Source organism: Pithys albifrons, chromosome 10, assembly GCF_047495875.1.
Source record: "Pithys albifrons albifrons isolate INPA30051 chromosome 10, PitAlb_v1, whole genome shotgun sequence".
Classification (NCBI taxonomy): domain Eukaryota; kingdom Metazoa; phylum Chordata; class Aves; order Passeriformes; family Thamnophilidae; genus Pithys; species Pithys albifrons.
Window position 1 is genome coordinate 24,583,958 of NC_092467.1, and position 21,821 is coordinate 24,605,778.

The window sequence follows — 21,821 nt, forward strand, 5'->3', positions numbered from 1 at the left end:
ACCCTGCCGAGAGGGCACTTCCGCTGGCGGCGCTTCCGGCGGGTGACCCTGGCGAGTCCTTCTGCGCGGCAGCAGCGCGATGGGGCGGCACGGAGAGCCCGAGGTGAGTGGGGCGGGCCGGGCCCCGGCACGGGGCAGCGCGGCCTGCGGGCGGCCGTAACGCTGTGCTCTCTTTTCTTTCCCCAGGAGGAAGAGGAAGAGCTGGTGGTAAGACGGGGAGCCGCGGCGGAGACGCTCCGGCTCGGGGCGCTCGGGCCGGGTAGTGCCGGCGGTGCAGCACCGCGTGGGGAGGTTGCTTGAGGCCGGGCCGCCGTGTGGCTCCCTCCTGAAGCGGTGCGGCTCGGGGGGACACGGCGTGTGGGGGTGTCCCTGTGCTGAGCGCGGCCCCGTGTCCGCAGGATCCCTTAACCACGGTGCGGGAGCACTGCGAGCAGACGGAGAAATGCGTGAAGGCGCGGGAGCGGCTGGAGCTGTGTGATGCGCGGGTGACCTCCCGGTCCCAGACGGAGGAGCAGTGCACGGAGGAGCTCTTCGACTTCCTGCACGCCAGGGACCACTGTGTAAGTGCAGCGTCCCTGCTGGGACGGGGGCAGAGCTGCCTTCAGTTCTGCTGGCAGGGCTGACAGGTTCAGTGTGTATTGTGTTAGCTGTTCAGTCAGAGGGAGCTCTGAGGAACTGAGCCTTGATGCTTTTTTCTTGTTAAATGTATGGTTTCTTCTTGTTCCAAAAGATCTATCTGAGATTTGGTAGGTTGTTAAACAGTTAAATAAGTCAAACCCCACTGTTTGTGCCCTGCAGATGGTACTTGGCCGTTTCAGTCTTGTATTTGCCATCTTACACCTTTTTAATCTGAGCTGAAGCTTTGTAAGACATCTTGTTAGTTTTTTTGAATGACTTGTTGCAGAACAGTGAGAGGAATGGGGGCTGTGGGGCCATGTGCATTGGTGGTCCAGAAAACCAAGAAGCAGGTGGTAACACTGCTGATTTTCATCCCTAAACCACAAGTTGCTGAGGACTCTCTCTCTTTTCAGGTTGCTCACAAACTTTTTAATAAACTGAAGTGAAGGTGGATGTGATTGTCTATCTGCTTCCACATTTGGTGTCAGTGGTTCCTGGATCACAGTTCTGCTTCCTGCAGTCCATCCTCTGTGCTGAGCATCAACAGAACGGCTTCCTGGCAACATGTCACTGCCTCTGTGCTCCTGGAAGATGTGTAGCTGTGAAAAAAAAAAGCCATGATGATGATCTGTAATTTTCCATATTAAACGTTCAGAGTTTCTGTGGAAGTAGTCTGTGTTTATTTTCAGCTTCTTGTGCTTCTGATTTGTCCTGGGTTAAGATGAAATCTGGGTGTCAGAGCCCAGTTTAGAGGGGAGAGTCATCCTCACTTGTGGGAATGTCCTTTTTCTGCAGCTATGATACACAGCAGCTGCAGTCGAGTCCCTCAGGGAAGAATTTGCTCGTTGGAGCCTCAAAGATTATTTCCAAGACCAGTGTTGTTCCCACAGTGTTTCTGACTAAATTAAACTGAATGAGTGACCCTTTTCTAGGAGAGAAAAGTTACCACTCCTGCCCCTTGCAGGAAAGCTGTCACCTGTCCCTCAGTGTGCCCTACTGCTGTCAGCAGCTGGAAGAGCCTCCTGGCTGCAGCCAGCTTTGCCTTCTTGCCCAGGAAACCAAACCACATGGCTGTGGAAGCACAGGGTATTCTTTCACCAGCTCAAACCCTAACCAGGGTCACCTGGAGAAACTAAAGCCTTTGTCTGTGAGTCATGAACCCCTTCTGCTCACCTGGGACTGTCCTGTCTGCTCTGCTTCCTCCTTCTGCAAGTAGGATGTTTAGTAGCAGGAAAACTAGGACATTTCACAAAGCAGAAAAATTCTCAGCTGTTCTTCAAAGTGGCATTTAAGCTACCACCTTTTCAACTTGGCTACTCTTTATCCATGTAGTGGTCCATAGTCTCTTTGCTAGTGGATTTCAAGTGTAATCCCTACTAGACTGAAACAGGCTTTTATTAGGGTAAATGTAACATGTTAATTTCAGGAGTTTTGTTGCGCCGGGTCCAAATGTACACGTGTGTTTCTCCTGCAGCAAAGCCCGTTTGTTGCTGCATCCTTCTCAGCAGCTGATGCCCAAACCCAGCTGAGTAACCACAGAACGGTTGGGGTGGAAGGGGAATTAAAGCTAATTTGTTTTAGGCCCCCTTTCATGGGCAGGGACACCTCCAGCTGGACCCGGCTACCCGGAGCCCCATCCATCCTTGCCATTAGCACTTCCCGCGTCCCGCCCCGGAAGACGCCGCTCTGCAGCGATGGCGGCGCTGGGCGGGCAGGGGCGGGCGGCGGCCGCGCTGCTGCGGCGGGGCCCGGGGCCGGCAGCGGTGCTGGGAGCGGGGCCGCGCCGGCACCGGCACCAGCACAAGGAGAAGTGGGTGAGCGGGGCCGGGGGGGTCCCTGCCCGCGGCCGCCCGTCCCCGTTGCGGGGCTGTCGCGCACCCGCACCGCGCCTCTCTCCCCGCTGACCCTTCTGCACCCCATTCCCCGCCTCTGCCCTCCCCGTCCCACCCCGCTGCGCCTCTCTCTGCAGCCCTGTTGTGCTGCTCTCTGCGCAGCCGTTCCCTCCCCGTATGCCCACGCCGTGCCCCCAGCCCCGTTCGGCCACCCATGGAATCGTAGAATACACCGTGTCGGAAGGGAGCTATCGGGATCATCGAGTCCAACTCCTGGCCCTGCGCAGGACTCCCCAAGAATCATACCATGTGCCTGAGCGCGTTGTCCAAGTACTTCTTGAGCTCTGTCAGACTTGGCCACTTCCCTGGGGAGCCTGCTCCAGTGCTCAGTAACCCTTTGGGTGAAAAGCCTTCTCCTGGTATCTAACCTAGACCTCTCTTGACTCCGTTTCACACCTTTTCCTCGAGCCCCATCACATTTGCACTCCTGAAGCCTCCCCAGGGCACCACCTGCCCACGCGTGTCGAGGCTCACCTGTCCCTCCCACTTTCAGGGGCAGCAGAAAGGCCCTGTGGACTTCCGGCAGCCCAGAACCCAGTGCTGGATTCTCCCAGAAAAACATGGAGACTGGGTGGGGGCACTGGGATGTCAAGCTATTTTATCTTTTAATGTCTCTGGTATTTTGCCCCCCCAAGGCTACCACAGCCCCCCGCATCCCGTCCACACGGCTGGCCCTGCACCACTTCGACACGACCTACAGCCTGCACCTGCGGGAGCTGTGGCCCTCTGTCCGTGCTGGCCTGCTCTGCGAGCAGAAGTACGGTGCCCTCCTCAACAACTTCTCTGCTCCCAGCCATGTCATCCAAGAGCTGGAGCTGCTGAATGCCACTGATTTCATTTCTGAAGCCCTCCGAAAGGCACAGCAATCACAGCGGGGTGCAGCTGCAAGGGAAGCAATGAGAGGCTCCTGGGAGGGCTCTGTTGAGGGCGGGACTGTGATGCAGACAGAGACAATGACAGAGGCAGAGACATCACCACTGTTACCATTTTGTGCCTCCATCAACCCCAAAATCAAGTGTTACACCTTCCCCAGGGGAGACATCACACGCTTTTGCCCTGCACGGTGAGACATCCCTGCACAGACAGCCCGCTGCCCTTGCCAGCCTTGGGGACTGCTTCCATGCATCCCAGCCCTCACTTCCAACTGCTCTTTTCTTTTCCTCTTGCACTTCTGTTTTTGTTATGCAAACTGATGATTTCCAGGCCAGACACTCTGGGGCTGCTTGGTTATTATCTCATGGATGCAGCATCTCTCCTGCCTGTCCTGGCGCTTGATGTGCAGCAGGATGACCTTGTCCTTGACCTCTGTGCGGCTCCAGGTGGCAAGACTCTGGCTCTGCTGCAGACTGGGCTTTGTGTAAGTGGAGGTGAGTGTTCCCTTGTTGCCCTTCCTTAAACAGATCTGGAAGGTTGTGCTGTGCCCATTAATGTCTGACTGTTAATCATTTCTGGGTATCAGAGTTGGAAATCAGGTGTGTTTTTGCAAGAGCGACATTCCCAGGGTTCCTTTTCTGTCCCTGCAGGGCATCTGGCAGCCAATGACGTCTCCATTTCCCGGACAAAGAGGCTGCACCAGATTCTCCATAACTATGTTCCCAAAGAAGTCAGGGAAACTGTGAGTGTCACATCCTACGACGGAAGGGACTGGAAGGACATAGAAGGTGGCACTTTCCATAAGGTAGGTTATTGGGAACTGGTGAAGATAAACCTCTTTTTCAGGAACACAGCAGCTTATCCTATAGTAACTATGTAGTTTTCCGTAATCTTAAATGCAGAGAAAGAGAGGGGACTAAGATACTAATAGGTACTAATATTTCCTCCTGGTATCCCTTCCTGCAGGATCTGGTGCCTATGTGCATCCAGAGTTGTACCTTATCTGCCTGTGTAATATCACATAGAAATCCTGTTCTTGTCCATCACCTGGAAGGGGTTAAATGTGAAGTTTAGATAATTCTGTTTTTTCAGTCATGTCCAGCCCCAGGGGCTGGGTTTGGCAGTCCAGGAGGCGTCGCTGTAGGAGCACAGACTGTGTATACTGCAGTAACATCTTCAGGGAGACACAAGGAGTAGTAGGAATGTTAAATGACTGTGGGTGGAGGAGGTGGACACAGCTGCACAAGGGAATTTGCTGAACTTGGCCTGAGCATGGGACTGACAGACACCTCTGCTGCTGCAGGTGCTGGTGGATGTGCCCTGCACGACAGACAGGCACTCTGCCATGGAGGAGGACAACAACATCTTCCACAAGAGGCGAACCAAGGAGCGTCAGATGCTGCCCATGCTGCAGCTGCAACTGCTGATGTGAGTGAGTTCAGTGCTGTGTCCTGGTGCTGCTTGTGTTACAGTAGCACCTCTCAGTGGCCAGCACTGAAACCTCTTCTTACTTTGCCTGCCCTGAACTGGGAAATGTGGAAACCACGTGTAGTTTTCTGGAAAGGCAATAGTTGGAACACATCGAAGCATATTGTAAGTGTAAGAAGGTGCAAATATTCATGGTCAGATCACAGGTCCTACCTGTTCCAAGCAGTAGGAGAAGGGCCTAAGGAACAGGATGGATGTTGTTCTTTCTGAGTGATGATTGCCTGGGTCCCAGTTGTCAGCCCAAGAGGATTCCCAAGTGCCCACATCTCCCAGCACATGGGATGCTTTGTCACCTTGTTTTGCTTGGAAGGCTGGATGGGCTCACTGTGTACTGTGGCAATAAGGAAACAGATTAGAGTGTCCCATGGCAGCGCCTGAACTTAAAGAGTCTCTTTCCTTCTACATACTCTTAGCCCATTCCTTTGACATGACTGCAGGATTATTCCTTCCAGCTGCTCTCCAGTAGCATCTCTCATGTTAAATTCGTTATCAATCTAAGCATCAATTTGATGCATTTCCCTGACCCAAAGCAGTCCTCGTGTTGCAGTGACACACACTGCTGAGTTTGTGGAGTACAAGAAGATTTGTGCGTCACTTCCTATGAGTTACCTGTTGGCTTCCCAGTTTTGATGTGTGGGAATACCTGTGTGCCACACAGTTCTCTTCTTGCTGTGATGATGTGTGTTCATCTTCCTTGCAGGGCTGGGATCCGCTCTACCAAGCCAGGAGGAGAGGTGGTGTATTCCACGTGCTCCCTCTCCCCACTGCAGAATGAATGTGTGATTGAGAGAGCAGTAGAAATTGCAGAAACCGAGTTTAACATCAATATCCATGTTGTGGACTTGAGCCACTTTCGGACACTCTTCCAGGACACGTTTTCCTTCTTCTCAGATTGCCGGCTGGGGGAGCTTGTTCTGCCTCACCTCACAGCCAACTTTGGACCTATGTATTTCTGCAAATTACGTCGGATGTAGAAGGGGCAACAGACTGTATCTGCTTGCTGTCAGGAAATACCCCAAATTTCCAGGGAAAGTACAACTGCTTTATATTTATTTTTATTTTTAAAATGTCCCAAAGGAAGTCTGCGTTTTTACCGCAGACATAGAAAATAAATGAGAAATACCTGCTGTGAAGTCTGAATATTTTATCTGTTTGAGACTGAGATGTTTAATCTAGGAAAGAGAGAGGTCTTATCAGAGAGAGCAATTTATCCATCTGTGTGGGGCAGGCCCTGTGTGGATACTGCTCTCTCCCTCCTGTCTGACTGCTTTGATCCCACATGAGCAGGTTTGGGTTAACAAGCACCATCTGGGGATCTCACTCAGTCTTTCTGTCCCAGGTCTCACCATCTGCATAGAGTTGCCTATGTCTGTGCTTATCACCTGCCTTCAGAAAGAGGAGCCTGAGGTCCTGAAATCAGAATTCCTGAGAATGCCCCTCCTGTGAGGTTGGAATTGTGTTTGTGCTGTGGAAAGGCCAGTGACTGCTGCTGTCCCTCATGGACAGAAAGTTACAGGAAGGTGTGAATGCTTCTATGCAAGATGTCATTTAATGTCCCACAAGTAGGTGTTTGTATTATTTTGAGTAGGAACTGTATAGAATCATAGCCTTCAGTGAAAGATTACTGGAGTTATGATAAGAGTTGCTTAATAGCTACATTTTTATTTTTGTGAGCAAAATACAATAATGGGGAGGGTGGATATGGCTGTATTCCTCACAAGGCATCCGATAGTTCCATCCAGGGCCAGCAGGAAAAACTACTGAGCTTTTGTAACCCTTTTCTCTGAGCACTGCCCTGTTTCTGCAAGAGGCAGTGTTGATGGAATTGAGGGTGAAGGGATGAACCCCCATCCATGTCTATCCTTGCAGGAAGGTGCAGTGCATAGATTTATCATCAGCTGAACCCATCTGAAGCCAGTCCTACTGTGCATGACATCCTGGCTCCTTACAGGATCTGTGCTTACTGGCAAGGAGAGGGGTCAGGAAACAGCATTTCCTTCTTTCTTCCCTCCTCGCTGTAGTCTCTCTACTGCTAATGGCAGTCATGCAGCGCTGTCTCTTTGGCCTCAGGGGACAGTGGGGGCTATGCCACCCTCTTCTTACGGCTGAGGGTCTCCACCTCCTTCATGAACCGCAGGCACAACTCCTCCTGCCATGGCAAGGCCACACACTGCACAGCCACCGGCATCCCCACGGCGCCTGACACAGCCTGTGGTGGGGACACAAGCAGTGGGGGGTTACCTAGGAGGCTCAAACCTCCAGCAACTTTTGGAAACCTGTTTTAGGCACATAGCTTATCCCGGAGAGTGGAAAAGTTGGAGTCTGAACCCTGCCATTGAATCACTGTTGTGTGCTGGGGCAGAGGGAAGGCTCTTCCTGTTCTCTTCATAGAAATGGTTGCCAAATCATGGGTAACACATTTGAGATACTTCCCACATGCACCCCAGCCAGCTCTGTTTTGAGTGATCTTATAGCCAGATCCCTTTTCCTTCAGCATCCTCATTCCTGCTCCATGCTGCACTGACAACCTGGGCCTGGTGAAGGTGCCACAGAGCAGGAGGAATGTGAAGTGCAATGCTGTGGGCTGTGGTTGTCACAAGGACAGACTCACAGAAACCTTGCTGTATGGCTTTCTGGCTTCATCCTGTAACCCAGCCTGGGAGTGCTCCTGTACTCTCCCCCAAAGCTTAGTGAGTTAGATTTTTTGGGAGCGTAGGAGAAAAGCAAGGAGTATATGCAAGATGCATTTGGGGGAGTATATAAAGAAGAGGTGAGTATTTTTGCACTGTGCTCATATAGATGAAGATATTTGAGAGCCCCTAATAAGAGTTAAATTATTACTTGAACAGCATCAGCAGTCTGCTTCACCACTTTGCATACCTGTTTCAGTGTTCGGTCCCAGGGGTCATCACAGCATCCTTGGTAAAGCTTTAGCTCTTCCTCGTCAGCTTCTGTCACTGTGCTGACAGGTACAACCCCAGCAGGGAAGTTCAAGACATTGTACAGCATTGTGGAGGAGATGGCAGCTGAGAGCAGCAGAAGAGAGAATTCAGCCAGTCACAGCCTCCTGTCTTATTTCAAACTTATACATTCCATGTTCACTGAAGCCTCTGAGAACTATGTGTCTGTCTCCAGCTGCTCAGTTAGCTCCATGGTAGTTACTTTTCCTTCCTAATTCCCATAAAATGCCTAGTCCATGGTACTGGGTCTTTCTTTCCAGTCTCAACCCCTGTGGTCCTTTGACCTCCTGGAAAGGTCCCAGACTCACTTACTGAGGAGTTTCCCAGGGTATCCTGCGGTGAAGGCAGGCCCCAGGATAGGGCACAGCACAACATCCAGATGGAGTTCCTTCCACCGGGTGATGAACTCAGAGCGGTATGCCTTGGGGGGGAGAGGGAAGATGACATGGAGGCCATGCCCATGCCTGGAGCAACTCAGCTTTTTCAGTGTATGCTCCAGGCTCTGGCACAACTGAGGAGGCACCAGGAGTCAGCAGTGCTCGAGGGAAGAGGCAGAGGAATGCATGTTTGCCTCCACAGCATGTGGCCAGGAACTGGAAAGGTCCCTCTTTAGCCCTCCCCACAACCTAGACAGCTGGGACAGTCAAACCATAGGTGTTTGGGCAACTGCTAAAAGTCCTGCCTGGGCTGACCCAAAAGCCCATCTACCCCATTCCTGTCTCTCTTTTGTGCCTTACCGTGTCCTGTCTCATCCCCAGCACCCCCTCTGCTGCACAACCCTACTCCAATTCAATGACTCTCCAACCTGGTGCTTGCCATAAAGCCTCAACTTGTAGCATGATGCCTGAGATGAAAGTCCTTCAAACATACCTGTATTTGATGGTGGTGATTCCACATCTCCTTCACTGAGCTGCAAGTGTAAATCACAATAACATCTTTAAGCTTTAAGAGGAGGAGGAATTACTTAAATAGGCCTCTGGGTTGATAAACCCTGGTGATTTTAGGAGTTACTTAAAACAACACAGCTTTTACAATCTTTCTAAAGTTTCCTTTGGCATCTGGCCAAGCAATTAAGCAGCAAATGTCTGGAAATACTGGAGAGAAGGTTTCCCTGATGAGCCTGGATTTAGTACTCATCTTTTCCACAGGCTTCCTGTATGACCTTATCCATCCAAGTCCCTCAGTCCTGTCAGGATATCACTAGGGTCAGTGCAGCACTGTAGAGTTGGTTCCTAAAAGCGGAAGCCATGTCCAGGATGACAGGACAACCCTTGTAGAAGAGTCAGAGTCTGTTGTGAATCGTGTCCCCACCAGCCATGAATGCTTAGTGGAGAAGGTACTGCCCCTTTTCCATGCACATCCCTGAGGACAATGCCATCTTACCTCATTCCACTAAGGGAACTCAGATAGTCAGCCAGGCGAGGAAACTGGAAAGGCAAGAGGTTCCTTAGGGACACAATATGGGGTTGCAGTAACTTATGACACCCTGGGAAACACCCCAGTCCCATCCTGTGGGACAGGATCTCACCAGAGGTTTAAGAAGCAGAGCCAGAAGCTTCTTCACCACCCTTGGGATCTTGCAGGTATTCACTTGTGCTTTCAAGCTTGGATCTACGATATTTCCTGTGCTGAGAGATGACAAGAAGAGGAGATCATGCCAAAGAAGCTGTTTGCCCTTTCTCAGAGACCTGAGTGTTGCCTTTTTGGGGTGGGAGAGATGGGCTTGTTTTGCCTGTGTCATGCTCATGGTGTGGGGATGGAAGCATTTGCAGCACTGCTGCCAGAGGGCTCTTACTTACAACACATCCAACCAAGCACGGCCTCCATCAGCATAAAACGTCTTCATAAACAGTTCAGTCATGACATGGGGGATCCGAGGTGGAGAAAAAGGCACCAACTGCACCAAAACACAACATTATGTGGCCGCCAGGGGATGTGAATGGTTTCCAAAGCCTGACTGAATATACATCCAAGGCACAGCAGCACCTTCCTGGGCTCCGTGTGCCAACAGAAGTCCCAGTTCAATCCTTCTGCAGCCCAGGCATCTCCCCATGGGACTATTCCTCCTTGATGACCATGCTCAGCTCTGAGCTCTCTTCAGAGCTGTTTTCTCCTCCATCCAAGCAGTCACTGAACCAGAAACTGCAGGAGTTTCCTGCCTGTCCTGACAGAAGTGACATCTCTCAGACATGCACTCCCTTTGCTGTAAAGAACACCACTAGCATATTTCCACAGGTAGGTTTAGATGGAAGGAAAGATATTTCCCATCCCATGCCCCATGGCCTTTTTCCCTCAGTGATCCAGGACAGAGATCTCCATGGGCATTGAGGAGGATGGAGAAAAACACCTCTCAGAGCCTTGCTGGGGAAGGACAAACCTAGGAAATGCCCAGGCAACCTTCCAGGGTCAAGTGCAGCATTTTATGGATGATGCTTTCTGGTGCTGATCACCAGGAGAGCAGAGACAGATTTGTTACATCCTCATAGGCACAGGTTTACTAATTGCTAGTGCTGCTTCCCCCTTGGGCAGGCATGGCTGTGGCTGTAGTAACCTAATCTCATACCTCTGATAGGTCATTTATCCCACAGCCAGGCTTGAGAGCTATGTCTGGTTTCTGAAGGGTAATTTCCTTGGTGAGGAGTGAAGCTGGGCACACCCTGGGGAGAAGAATAGGGAGTGGTCATGCTTACCTGATGCCCAGCTGCCTGCAGAGCACTCCTGGTTTCCTTCACCGCCCGCCGCATGCAGGGGGGCAGCGGGAAGTAGCCGTCGGTGTCATAGTACCCAACCCGCAGAGGAGTGGAGCTGCAGTACACCTGGAGTAAAGAGGACACCAGTCTAGCATTCCTATTCCCAATGGAATTGCTGAGAAAATCCTTTAAACATAAACCATTGACCAAGTCTGGGACTAAGATTGAATCTAGCCACACGCTGACTCTATCAAGAGTTTAGAAGGCAAGGGGGTTCTCTCTGAACCTTGTGACTCAATGGGAGAGTCTCCCCCATTCCTTGTATTTCCCTATTAAATCCTTAGATAGAAACTCTTGACCAGTCTGGGACTAGGATTGAACTCAGCTGTACCTAGACACTGTCAGGACTTTAGAAAGCAAGGGGGTCCTCTCTGAACCTCGTGACTCAATGAGAGGTTTTTCCTACCCTTTGCACCCTTGTCCTTTGCATCCCCAGTCTCCATGCAGATGATTCCAAAGTGACTCTAAGCTGATTTTCCTTTGTATGCTTCATCTGTATAAGTAACAGAGTGAACCCTTCCATCGAACTCTGTCAGCCTTTTGCACATTTGTATTAAAACATGCTTCTTCCAATGCCTTTGACAGTGATTCTTTAAGTGACAAACTACTCATTTGTGACACCCACCCTGCTGGGGGAAGATCTGCCCACATGCTGAAACCCACTGCAGAAGGGGGTGAAAGCTTCAGATGTTAGGGATGAACTAGTTTTTTGGTTTGTTGCTTAGTTTCCCCTTTCCAAATGTCTACCCCTGCTTTTCTCTCTAGCCTCCATCATCGTGTCCTTCAGAGAAAGCACAGCCACTCTAGAGCTGTAGATTCAATCACTGCTACAAAGGATAGAGGTGAAAAAACCTCCTAAAGCTGGTCTGTTGCAGAGGGAAGGGAAATGGCCTGAGTTATTTGCTGCTGCAGTTTCTAATCCTGTCTCATCTTCCCCTAGAAATCTCCAGCTGTTTGCTCCTGGTGTTGCCTTCTTCCCCACTCTTTTCTTGGTTCTCTCAATCTGAGAATCTACATGCCAGCTGAGAAGGCAGACAGGATAACTACTGATCAGCTTCTTTTTGCCCTAATAATAATGAATCATGCCCTCAAAGAAAGTCATGCTACTAAAAACTGGTACTGTAAAAACAACTGAACCCTTCAAGATGTGCAGCACCTCAGAAAGAACCAGGGCTTGCTGACTTGAGGACTCACCTCCCCATTGAAGGGGATGGGGGGCACGGTGGGATCCAGCTGGAACATCTCCTCACAGAGCAGTGCCCTCATGCACAGGGCCAGGCTGTCCACATCCCTTGCCATCGGCCCCATCGCACAAGGAACTGGAGTGGGACAAGGCCAAATACACACATGATGCAGCAGGATGTGCCAAACAATGGTCCACCCTTCTGCACAGCCACGTTGGCTGCAGGGGGTGGGCAGACAATGAGGTGGAATGTTTCAGATGGACTCCAGATAGGTCTTGGTTGTCTCAGGTTTTCCTCTGGCCTAGAGGAGGACATAGGGCTTTACAGAGGATATAGAGAAAAGCAATTAAAAATTCTTGTACCTGCCAGGATTCCATTGACAGGGCCAGTCACTCCAGACAGGCTTTTGGAAAAAAAAAGTACATTGTCTTTCAGTAATTGGGAGATATTCCTAATACACTTGAATAACACAGTGAGGCCTTCAGGATCAGAACTAAGGGGGAATTATTTCAAATATTTGATTGAATTATGTGAAACAGGAAATTTTGACCAAAATAAAAAAATCCCAAACCTAAACCCCAACTAATCTTAGTTTTGGTTTAACCAAAAATGCCCCATTTTGGCATTATTTAACCACTTTAATCCCCTTTTAACTCCAGGCTAGATTTACAGTGAAAACATTGCCATTTCCCACAAAATCTAACTATGCTGTCTCCTGGGAGAGGTTTTGAGCAAAGCAAGTGACCCTTTAAGAACTATCCTCTCTATTTCTTAGAGGTACTTGCTGAGTACCTTCCCCCTTCAGTTGAGTCTGACAATTAGCAGAGTTGGAAGGGCAGACCCCAGAACCCACCTGAGCCTTTCAGCTGTGGGTTTCAGCCCACACAGCCCACAGAAGCTGGAGGGCAGCCGGATGCTGCCCCCCACGTCCGAGCCAATGCCCAAGATGGAGCCACCTGCTGCAATCAGAGCTCCCTCCCCACCTGAGGAGCCCCCGGGGCTCTTCTGGTGGTTGAAGGGGTTCAAGGTCTGGCCAAAAATGGGGTTGCTGCAGTCATAGCTGTGGAGAAGAAAACGAGCAAGCAGGCTGTCAGGAATAGCCAAATGCCTTGACTTTGTTTGCTTTCCTTTGTAGTGAGCTTGTGTGGCATAACCAGTCCTAGCCTTTCAACCCGCAAATCCCTCAGGACACAGCTCATTCCTATGAACCTCTGCTCTCCTTCCCATGCACAAGTGCACTTGATTTCTCCTAACTCATGGTAAGTTTTTTGCCTCTTAATGTTACCTGACTGCTATTTCAGTTGAGATTGTTGTCAGCTAATGGAAGAGGGACTCTCCAGGCAACATCTCGGGAGAGAGGAGCCTGTCCTTGGACCTACAGACTGGGTTTTACCTCTAGAAGCACAATCAGAGGAAAGGTATGTCACCTGAAGAGGGATTGTGGCACATTGGTCATTGCAAATGGGATGGCTCCTTGCCTCTTCAGAACCTTGACCAGGACACTGTCCTCCTTCATCACAGTATCCAGGTATTGCACAAGCCCACAGGTTGACAGGTGTCCCTGCACAGAGGAGAAGTGACAAGAGACATAGTCAGCAGAGTTCCTTTGCTCTTTGGGAAAGATGATCTGGTGTTCCCTTCAGGGGTTGTGTGTTTAATACTAACCCACTCCCTTGCGAGTCCTTGTATGAAGGGCCAAGGACTCCCTCTTCTTTCAACCTTAGCAGAGGGGTGTCAAGCATTCATAGGGTTAAAGCTTCCGCTGAAGCTCTCCTTGCTTTTTTCCATGCTCCTTCTCTGCCCTGAACCAAATGCAGCTCCATGGGTCCACTAGATCAGGATCAAACCCAGTGTTCTGCTGTTCAAGTAAAACCACCAGTGGAGGCCATTTGGGAGGGAATGTTCATCTCAGATAAACGCACTGTGCGCCATTTTCAGTTAGCCTTGGTATTTGGTGCTTGCTTTGGGCTTAGAGCCCTTAACCTTAGCACAGCCTGTACTGTGTCATGTATCAGAGGATAAATCATTTACGTATATTCGCCCCTGGGGTTTTTTTCTGCTGGTGGAAGTTTGTGCTGGTTTTGGCTGGGGCAGTTTGTTTTCTTCACAGTAGCCAGTACTGGGTTGTGTTTTGGAGTTTGTTCTGTAAACAATGTTGGTAACACAGAGATGTTGCAGCTATTGCTGGTGCTTATATGGAGCCAAGGCCTTTTCTGCTTCTTGTACTGCCTCACCAGTGAGGGGGCTGGGGGTTCACAAGAAGGTGGGAGGGGACATAGCCCGGTCAGCTGACCCCAGCTAACCAGAAGGACACTCCATATCATATGGCATCAGGCTCAGCATATAAATCTGGTGGAAGAAGAAGGAAGGGGCGATGTTTGGAGTGATGGCATTGATCTTGCCCAGTCACCATAATGCGTGAAGGAGCCCTGCACTCCTGGGGATGGCTGAACACCAGTCTGAACATGGGACCTAATGAATGCATTGCTTGTTTTGCTTTGCTTGCATCCACAGCTTTACCTATCAAACTGTCTTCATCTCAATCCACAAGTTTTCTCACTTTTACCCTTACTATTCTCTCTCCCCTATCCCATCTGGGGAGAAGGGCGAGCAAGTGAGTGCCTGCTGAGGTTAAGCCACAGCAAGGTTTCTGACTGCCATGGTTGCAGCTGCAATGAGATGTGGGACCGCAGCCTCAGATGTAGCCAGGTTTCCTCTGGTGCAAGCAGGGAGGGATTGGGCCCCTTTCCCATTCTCTATGTCCCAACCGCTTCACCACCCAGCCCAGCTAATGATGGGACACTTTAGAGGCACAAAGGGAAAAACCTTGTGGCCGATGTGATCCTTGATGCTGATGGGGATGCCATACAGCAGCCCTTTCTCCTTTTGCTGTTGTATCTTCTGGAGCTGCTCCTCACACTCTGTGATAAAATGTCGCAAGCAATTTGTCTGTTGGTTCACTTCCAGAGCCTTTGTTAGACACACAGAGAAATAGGTGTTAATTAAGAACAGTATTGTTACACAGCTGCATTCAGTAGCTACCTCAATCTACAAAACAAGGGCTAGTGGCTTGGCATGAATGATAAACCCCTCCCCAGAGCATCCCAGCTCAAGCCATCTTGAAGGTCTGGCCAGTGATGGATCTGACCCAGGAGACAGGGAATGACTTTCTCTTTACATCTGTTATATTAAAGACTTGCCAGCATCACCAGCTCCAATAAATCTTCTCAGACACTAGCCCACACATCATGGCATGAAGAATGTAAGTGATTTGGTTGGTCCATCTCACTGTGAACAGACACTTACCTTCTCTAAGTAGGTGTAGAGGACATTCTTGGGGGACAGAGACCCTTCCCGAAGTCTTTCAGTGAGTCCCAGCAGAGGCAGGGAAAGGATGGCATCTGTCTGGACACTGGGGACCTGCAAGGGAAAGATGAACGGTATCCAGGGCAGCAGCTCCTGTTATCCTTTGGCTCAGAGGGGATGTGTCTCTTCAATTTTGCCAACATTATCAACAGAGCTTGCTGGAAAAGCAGATCCTGCATGTGGAGATTCAGACCTTGAGCTGCCACATGTTTCATCCATAGTTTGGAATGTCACAAACAGGATGCAAACACAGGAGCCCAGCTTTCTCTCAAGGTGTAGAAGAGTTTCGTCTGTCCTCTACAACAAAGAACATGGCAATGCCTTCCTCCTGGCACTGTGGGACTTACCTACTGACCAAGATGTAACCTTAGCTAAGCAAACACCACCTGAGGCAGAAGGTACCAAAGTCCTTGCACACAAGTCTCAGGCTGTCCCTTCAACTCTCAGAATGGATACAGGCAGTGCAGGACAGCCTAGGCTAAGGACAAACATCTAATAGCTCAAGCCCAGCAAACATCAAAGAAGTCATCAGGGATTCACAGGTGAGTAAGGTCTACTCAGGTAAAGAAGACTGGCGGTTCTCAGTGCCACCATCTTTTAAAATGTTTTTTTAATCATATATCCATTTTTTTAAAGGAAAGAGTTTGTGGAGGTATGTATCACTTGTAGTTGGTATGCTTTATCTCCAGGTATGTTACCTGTGTAAACATGAGTTGGTTTATCCAGTACATACTCAGAAGCGAATGGAGCAGAAGGGAAAGGTGCTTAGAAATGAATGTTGCAGCAGGAATTCAGGGCCACTTCCATGCTGGTTGGATGCCTGCCTCATTGATCCCCATGTCATGTCCTGGTTGCTCCTAGGGGACACTAAGTGCCCCATGCTTCATTAGTGTTAGGTTAGACCAGGCATTATCTGGGCAGCTTCATGGGTTGGGAGGTCCCAGTTGCTAGGAATGCTGGTGAAAGCTCTTTTGGAGACTCTTCAAGAGCCATCCAGAAGCCAGATTTTAGGGACAAAGATATAGGAGCATGGACACATATGTAAACTTAGAGTTAAGAAGAGCCAAAAGCTCTGCTGCTTCTAACCACGGCAAGAGACATTTCCAGACTTTGAAAGAGCTGGGTTTTGAATCAATGAAAGTCCAGTGCTTTATCATCTGTGTTGTTCCAAACCTCTTCCCAGTGAGTAATTTGCATCCCTCTGGCTGTAGACTCCCACCACATCTCATCCAGACTGAGGAAAGCAGTGACCTCCCGTTCTCCCAAGGCAGATTTTCCTCTTATTGAGGGTTGCTGGTACATCTCCTTGTTATAAAAGCTATGGGGACATGAGCTGGAAGGAGGAGCTGAAGGACAACATCAGCAGACACCCTGATGGGACTCAGACCATGCAGAGGGATGGGTTACCTGCTCCCTGAATTGTTGGACAGCCTTTGCCATTTTCTTCAGACCCTCATCTCGGGTTCTTCGAGCCTCTTCCATTTTCTTCTGGATCATCTTCTTGCCCAGCCATTTCCAGACCACCACAGCTGCCACTGACCCTCCAAGCAGTGTGAGGGCAGCAGAAGTATCCACTTTCCTCTCTGGCAGCAGCTGTCTCAGCTGCTGCTGGATCATAATGTGGCCTTCTGGTCTCCAGGGATGGAGTGAGAAAGAAAAGCAAGGCAGGAGCAGAAGACCTTTCCTGCTTCCCCAGACCTGTCCCTCCTCCCAGCACCACTGCCTTGGGTCAGCAGATAGTTCAAATAGTTCAGTCTGAAGCTGACCCCTGCAAAGCTGCTGTCTGTGGAGCGTGCAGTGGAGAATGATTAACGAGGAAATGGAAAAGGTGACATTCAGTCAGTGAACCTTGGGGTGTTGGGTTTATAGGGGTTTTCTGGACTGTGGGAAGTTCTCCACTGGGAAGGAAGGGCTGTAGGATCAACTGAACAAAAGAAGCAAGGAAATAGCAGCCGCTCTCCTATTTCCTGTGTAGCCTGAGAGGACAATGGGAGGGGGGGAAAAACAGCTTTAACTCACAAGACTTTCCTGCACAGGAATAGGGAATGGTATGCTGAGGGGATGCATAGCTGTGGGGTATCCTCAGCTCACCAGATCCCTTATGCTGCTACCATGGTGTCCAGAGGCTGCTGCAGGAGGTCTGTGCTCAGTATTGCCGTGATGTCTGCATGCACCAGGAGAAGAGGCTGTTCTGCTCCATGACAAAACACACTGGTATTGCTTTAGGAGTAGAAAATCCCATAGGCTTGCACACCAGAAGCAAACTATTTCCACCAGACATTGGATTAGCTGGTGTTTGACATCTTTCCAGTACAGATGCCTGTCACTACAAGCATCAAGAACCACACTGAAGGCAACAACCCAGCCAACATCAGCTATGTTCTGTCTGCAGTCTTCTCTGTTGGTTTTGGATGGTGGGTCCTCCCTACGGGTTGCCCCTTGGAAAAGTGTTTGGGCAGCTCTGGATTGTGCATTACAAAACTTTGCAAGGTTCCAGCAAAGTGTGGAACTGGATATGGAAAAGAAGCTAAAGAGGCCTCTCCCTTCAGGGCTAGATAGTCCCCTAGTGCTCAGTTTTTCATTGTCATGTCCATTTTAGCAGTTATAAGAGTTCCCTGTTGTTTTCTGTCTCAATTCATGTCAGTAAGGAATGTTCTTATCCTAGTTCTTGGGAAATTTCTGGACTTTGAATAAAATCAGTTTTGACATCATCAAAGAAACTGTTGGGAGCTGACAGCAGTTGGTAACAAATTAAGCTGGCCTTTTTTATGTCCCTTCCAGTGGCATCTTCCTTGGAGAATGCCTCCACAGCTATAGCACTGCTGGTTTTATGAGGGCTGCGGCATGGAGACATGCCTGCAGCTCCTCCAGCTCCTGCTCCATGGTGCTGGCTGCAGCAGGTGCCTCCAGAAGGTGCATGTGAATAGGGTCTCCATGTGGCAATACTCAGCCCTCTCCAGCCTCCAGAAATCTGTGCAAGCGCTTCCTGAGACAGAGTTGGGCTCTTTGCCGATGGGACAGCGTCATAACCTCTATGATGGGCTGAGTAGATGTGGGAGGGTTTTTCCACCCAAGCTGGGAAGTGTCAGGGCATTGGCCTCCCACATCCACTTGCGCATTGGTAACTGTGCTCCTCTGATCCTGCCCTTTAGACACTTAGCAAATGTTTAACAGAGACAGGGACAGCTGTGTCCAGACTGACTTGGCATTTCAAAGGGCAGATTTGCAGCAGCCACAACATTACCAGATGGCCGGAAGCTGCTGAGGAAACCCCTTTTCCTATCAATGTGTGAGCATCTCCACATCCTGTGTGAACCAGAGGTATGCCTCCTCCTGCCTCCACAAGGCCACACACCCAAGGGAACACAAAGCGAGGAAGAAATGGGATGTCCCAAGTCAAATCTCATGTCTGTAGAAGAGGAGACAGACATACCTGACTTGCAGGTCAACATTCCCTTCTTCATATTGTTTCTGAAAACTCAATTTATTCAGGTTCTAGGTCAAACCCACCAGTGGAGTTCAGAAGAAAGCCATAACCCTTTGCACAAGGAGAGTCACCCTGTAGCAGCTGAGATGGGATTCCATTTGGCACCCACGACATCTCTTTCACTTTGGACTATCCCAGAAAAAAGGCAGTTAGACAAAGTCAGGCAGTCCATTCCTGTGTCCAGCAAGAGCTGCACTATCTTTGCTTGCAAGAGCAAAACTGCACTGACTTACTGTCATCACTGTCCATCAACATCTTCAGGTCTTAAGCAGGCTGCGTTTTGACAGAAATTTTTTATAACTAAACTGTCTTTCCTCTAAATTGGTAATAAATATTTTTAAGTCAGCTTTGACTCCATTTTTATTAAAATTACAAAGAATAAATCCTGACAGCTGCATCTTGTGTTCACATATTTGTAACTGAACACTCTGATGCTCTTTTTCAAAATGATTTACAAATGAGGCATGTTCAGTATGTTGCTCTGAAAGAACTTTAGACATTTCACAAAATACTGAAATCATAGTGAAATGGGCCGGTCCCCTCTGGAGAACTTGTTGCAGTTGGCTCAAAGGGCTGAATAGATGTTTTCTGAGAACTTTCCAGTTTCTGACTCATTTCAGCCTGGAATATCTATTTGGAGCATAAGACTTTCCTCAAGTCCAGTCCAACTCTACTGACGCTCAGAACATAACAGCTGGTAAGAAACTTGCCACTACCTAATCCACCTTTCCAACAACCAAGAACATCAGGTGAGGGTAAGGGTTTGTCTCTATCAATGCTTTTCCATGTTGCTCAGCCAGGCCCCTGTTGGCTTTCCCTGAATAAACTGTAATAGGATGGAAGAGAGACTTCCCGTACCAACCCTCACACCTCTGACAGCAGGGGCTGCTCTCTCACCTAACCGTCCCACATTTTCCCCACTTTTGTGGGTATTGTACTATTTTCCTTGAGCCTTTCCACAGCCAAGTGGGTTGCACTTGCCATTTCTCCAGCAAGGTAGAGACATGATCAGCAAAGATGCTGTAGAGAGCTTTAGTTCTTCACCAGAAGACCAGGATCATTCCTGTTTCTTCCACCATCATGTTTGGTGTCTTGGCTCACTGAGTGAAAGCAAAGACTTCAGCACCCTGATGGTGAGGGACTGGGATGTTCCCAGCTGATCCAGGTTTTGGGCGCAAAACTTGCAGCAGGAAGTTGGGCTTTTCACATGATCAAGCAGGACAGAGGGAAAGCTGAGTGATTTGAGTGAAAAGGGAAGAACAGTACCAGGAACAAAAAAAAACCCCTCCGAAACCAGATTGAGACTGTGCTTGGCAAGATAAGGATTTGTGCAGCAAACAGCTGTTTCAGAGTGAAAGATGTACTAATCCTAATTCTTGGGGTTTGGGTTATTTTTTTGTGTTTCAAGGGTAAACCTTGCTATTTCCAGGTGTTTAATTTCTCCTTTTCAAACATTTGCTTTTTGCTACTTCAACTACCACCTTGAAACTCATTTGAAGTGATGTCTGGGATCCTTCTGTCCCTAATGTCATCTGTCACTGTCTGCTACATCCAAGAGTTCTGTGTTCTTTGGATACTGTAAGGGGACAACTGACCCATGCTAACAACTTATACTCTGCTGGTATCAGTTTTCTAGAGTCTTATTTGCTCCTGATGTGACTATACAACAATGTGACATGCAAACTAAAGAAAAAATCCTGCAAAATAAAGTAAAACCAAATTTTAAAAAGCTGGATTGATTGATGATTCAAAATCTCAACCTTGCTTGGTTATTTATCTGGCCATAGAATAAAATGTGGGCTGAGGAGGGCAGAATCAAATTTTTATCAAAATGGGGGAGGAAAAATGATTGAAGCAATAACCACAGCCAGGCTATTGTGCTGGAGATGAAAGAAACTAGTGAAAACAAAGCCCTTTTGGCCCAAGAGCATTTGTACATAATTCTCTGAGACAGACCAAAGTCTGGACTTTGGTCAGTGCCAGGCAGCTGAACAAGCACTCTGCAAACACACACTGTAGTTCTGCAAGGTCTGCACAGTCTGAGCCAGCAGCTCACAATGAAGGAGCTGCAGAAGGGTTGGAAACACAGCAACACTGCACTGGTGGGTGTGGGAAGGGGCTGACATTCCTTCTCCAGGATGGAGGGGGTCTGGAGGAAAAACCCTCCTGAAAACCTAAAGTTATGTCCTATTACAGGCCTTCCTCTCCTTATGTTTCAATGCCTGATCTCACCAGACTGCTCTCAGCATCACACTGTCCATTTTCCCTCCACATTTATGCAGCAAGGACAACTGACATCATGGATCACCTGCCTTGAGAAGGGCCCTGAGTTTTACTCAGGAAAGTGCTCTGCTCTCTGAGGCATTTACCTGCTCTTTAAATTCCTGAACAGATTCCTAAATCAGGTCTGTATCTTGATTCCCCCACACTAGTCCATCTTCTTCTGGATGTGTCTTCTCCACCTCATCCACTTCAGTGCCAGGAGAGCTTTAGCAGAACTGAGACCAGGGCTGAGAGCATCCATGCACTCTCCTTCAGTTATCTGCTGGATCATAATGAGAACTTCCCTTTGTGTGCTGGGTCCCCAGAGCTAGTGCTGGGGGATCCTGAGATCTAGTGACTGGCTAGACGCAGGAGACAGGAGAGTGGGAGGAACAGTAAATCCCTTTTAGAGACATCCACAAGGAGCAGCTGGAATGCAGAGTGCAAGTATGCATAGGGAAATTCCTTTTAGAAATAGGACTTTTTCAGCCTTGCAAAGATACAGAGAAAGAGACAAACAAAGGACACTATGCTTTCCTTGAAAAACAAGGTCTGTACAGGCTCAGATCTATCCAGGGATAGTACCTGGGCAGGTTACCAGTATAATGCTGAGCTCCCATCTTCCTTATGAGAGGACTGCTCAAACCCCTTTGCTCCTGGCCTGAGACAATGATGGTCATTTGGCAGGAGCTCTGTGGCTGGTGCTCGTCCCAGCAGCAGTTCTGCAGAGTCAGGGCATCTCCTTGGAGCAGGGCTGGGCCATGGAAGTTCCATATGTGGATCAGAGGATGGTGAGTCAGGCTGTGTGACTGTGTCATGCTCACTGTGTGACTCAGACCTTGTGGCTCTGGGAGGTGGCTGGGTGACTGCAGCATCCCTGCACTGCCCCAGGGAGGCAGATGAATAACAAGGGCAGTGTCATCCCTAGGCTCTCTGCTCCT

General features: G+C 49.2%; 3 protein-coding genes and 1 long non-coding RNA gene across 4 annotated transcripts; 3 read left to right on the forward strand and 1 right to left on the reverse strand.

The window, feature by feature from the left end:
* Positions 1 to 15: 15 nt before the first annotated feature.
* Positions 16 to 1,286, forward strand: UQCRH (ubiquinol-cytochrome c reductase hinge protein). Its single transcript, XM_071565880.1, has 4 exons — positions 16 to 103; positions 187 to 207; positions 399 to 560; positions 1,032 to 1,286. Exons 1-4 carry the CDS (start codon positions 80 to 82, stop codon positions 1,062 to 1,064), a joined length of 240 nt encoding a protein of 79 aa, XP_071421981.1. The 5' UTR covers positions 16 to 79; the 3' UTR covers positions 1,065 to 1,286.
* Positions 1,287 to 2,312: 1,026 nt separating this feature from the next.
* On the forward strand, positions 2,313 to 5,998 carry NSUN4 (NOP2/Sun RNA methyltransferase 4). The gene is made up of 6 exons (XM_071564902.1): positions 2,313 to 2,432; positions 3,146 to 3,573; positions 3,714 to 3,877; positions 4,034 to 4,188; positions 4,687 to 4,811; positions 5,572 to 5,998. The coding sequence occupies exons 1-6, from the start codon at positions 2,313 to 2,315 to the stop codon at positions 5,843 to 5,845; spliced, it is 1,266 nt and encodes a 421-aa protein (XP_071421003.1). The 3' UTR covers positions 5,846 to 5,998.
* On the reverse strand, positions 5,911 to 16,894 carry LOC139676186 (vitamin D3 hydroxylase-associated protein-like). The gene is made up of 15 exons (XM_071564901.1): positions 16,539 to 16,894; positions 15,072 to 15,185; positions 14,592 to 14,735; positions 13,193 to 13,326; positions 12,619 to 12,825; positions 12,128 to 12,168; positions 11,776 to 11,900; positions 10,522 to 10,647; positions 9,631 to 9,728; positions 9,360 to 9,459; positions 9,215 to 9,258; positions 8,702 to 8,741; positions 8,144 to 8,252; positions 7,752 to 7,897; positions 5,911 to 7,080 (listed from the first exon to the last, which is right to left on the reverse strand). Exons 1-15 carry the CDS (start codon positions 16,746 to 16,748, stop codon positions 6,955 to 6,957), a joined length of 1,764 nt encoding a protein of 587 aa, XP_071421002.1. The 5' UTR covers positions 16,749 to 16,894; the 3' UTR covers positions 5,911 to 6,954.
* On the forward strand, positions 15,580 to 20,198 carry LOC139676188 (uncharacterized). The gene is made up of 3 exons (XR_011698613.1): positions 15,580 to 15,673; positions 16,343 to 18,452; positions 18,624 to 20,198. It is a non-coding gene; the product is annotated as an uncharacterized lncRNA (long non-coding RNA).
* The last annotated feature ends 1,623 nt before the right edge of the window (positions 20,199 to 21,821 follow it).

What these genes read in the sequence shown, in the direction of transcription:
- UQCRH (XM_071565880.1), top strand. Translation starts at nt 80, where the DNA reads ATGGGGCGGCACGGAGAGCCCGAG. An exon ending in GGCGGCACGGAGAGCCCGAG is followed by an intron (nt 104 to 186) that starts GTGAGTGGGGCG and finishes TTCTTTCCCCAG; the next exon opens with GAGGAAGAGGAAGAGCTGGT. An exon ending in TGCACGCCAGGGACCACTGT is followed by an intron (nt 561 to 1,031) that starts GTAAGTGCAGCG and finishes CTCTCTTTTCAG; the next exon opens with GTTGCTCACAAACTTTTTAA.
- NSUN4 (XM_071564902.1), top strand. Translation starts at nt 2,313, where the DNA reads ATGGCGGCGCTGGGCGGGCAGGGGCGGGCGGCGGCCGCGCTGCTGCGG. An exon ending in ACCAGCACAAGGAGAAGTGG is followed by an intron (nt 2,433 to 3,145) that starts GTGAGCGGGGCC and finishes TGCCCCCCCAAG; the next exon opens with GCTACCACAGCCCCCCGCAT. An exon ending in CTGCAGCTGCAACTGCTGAT is followed by an intron (nt 4,812 to 5,571) that starts GTGAGTGAGTTC and finishes TCTTCCTTGCAG; the next exon opens with GGCTGGGATCCGCTCTACCA.
- LOC139676186 (XM_071564901.1), bottom strand. Translation starts at nt 16,748, where the DNA reads ATGATCCAGCAGCAGCTGAGACAGCTGCTGCCAGAGAGGAAAGTGGAT. An exon ending in TCCAACAATTCAGGGAGCAG is followed by an intron (nt 15,186 to 16,538) that starts GTAACCCATCCC and finishes TTTCCCTTGCAG; the next exon opens with GTCCCCAGTGTCCAGACAGA. An exon ending in AGTTCCCTTAGTGGAATGAG is followed by an intron (nt 8,742 to 9,214) that starts GTAAGATGGCAT and finishes TTACACTTGCAG; the next exon opens with CTCAGTGAAGGAGATGTGGA.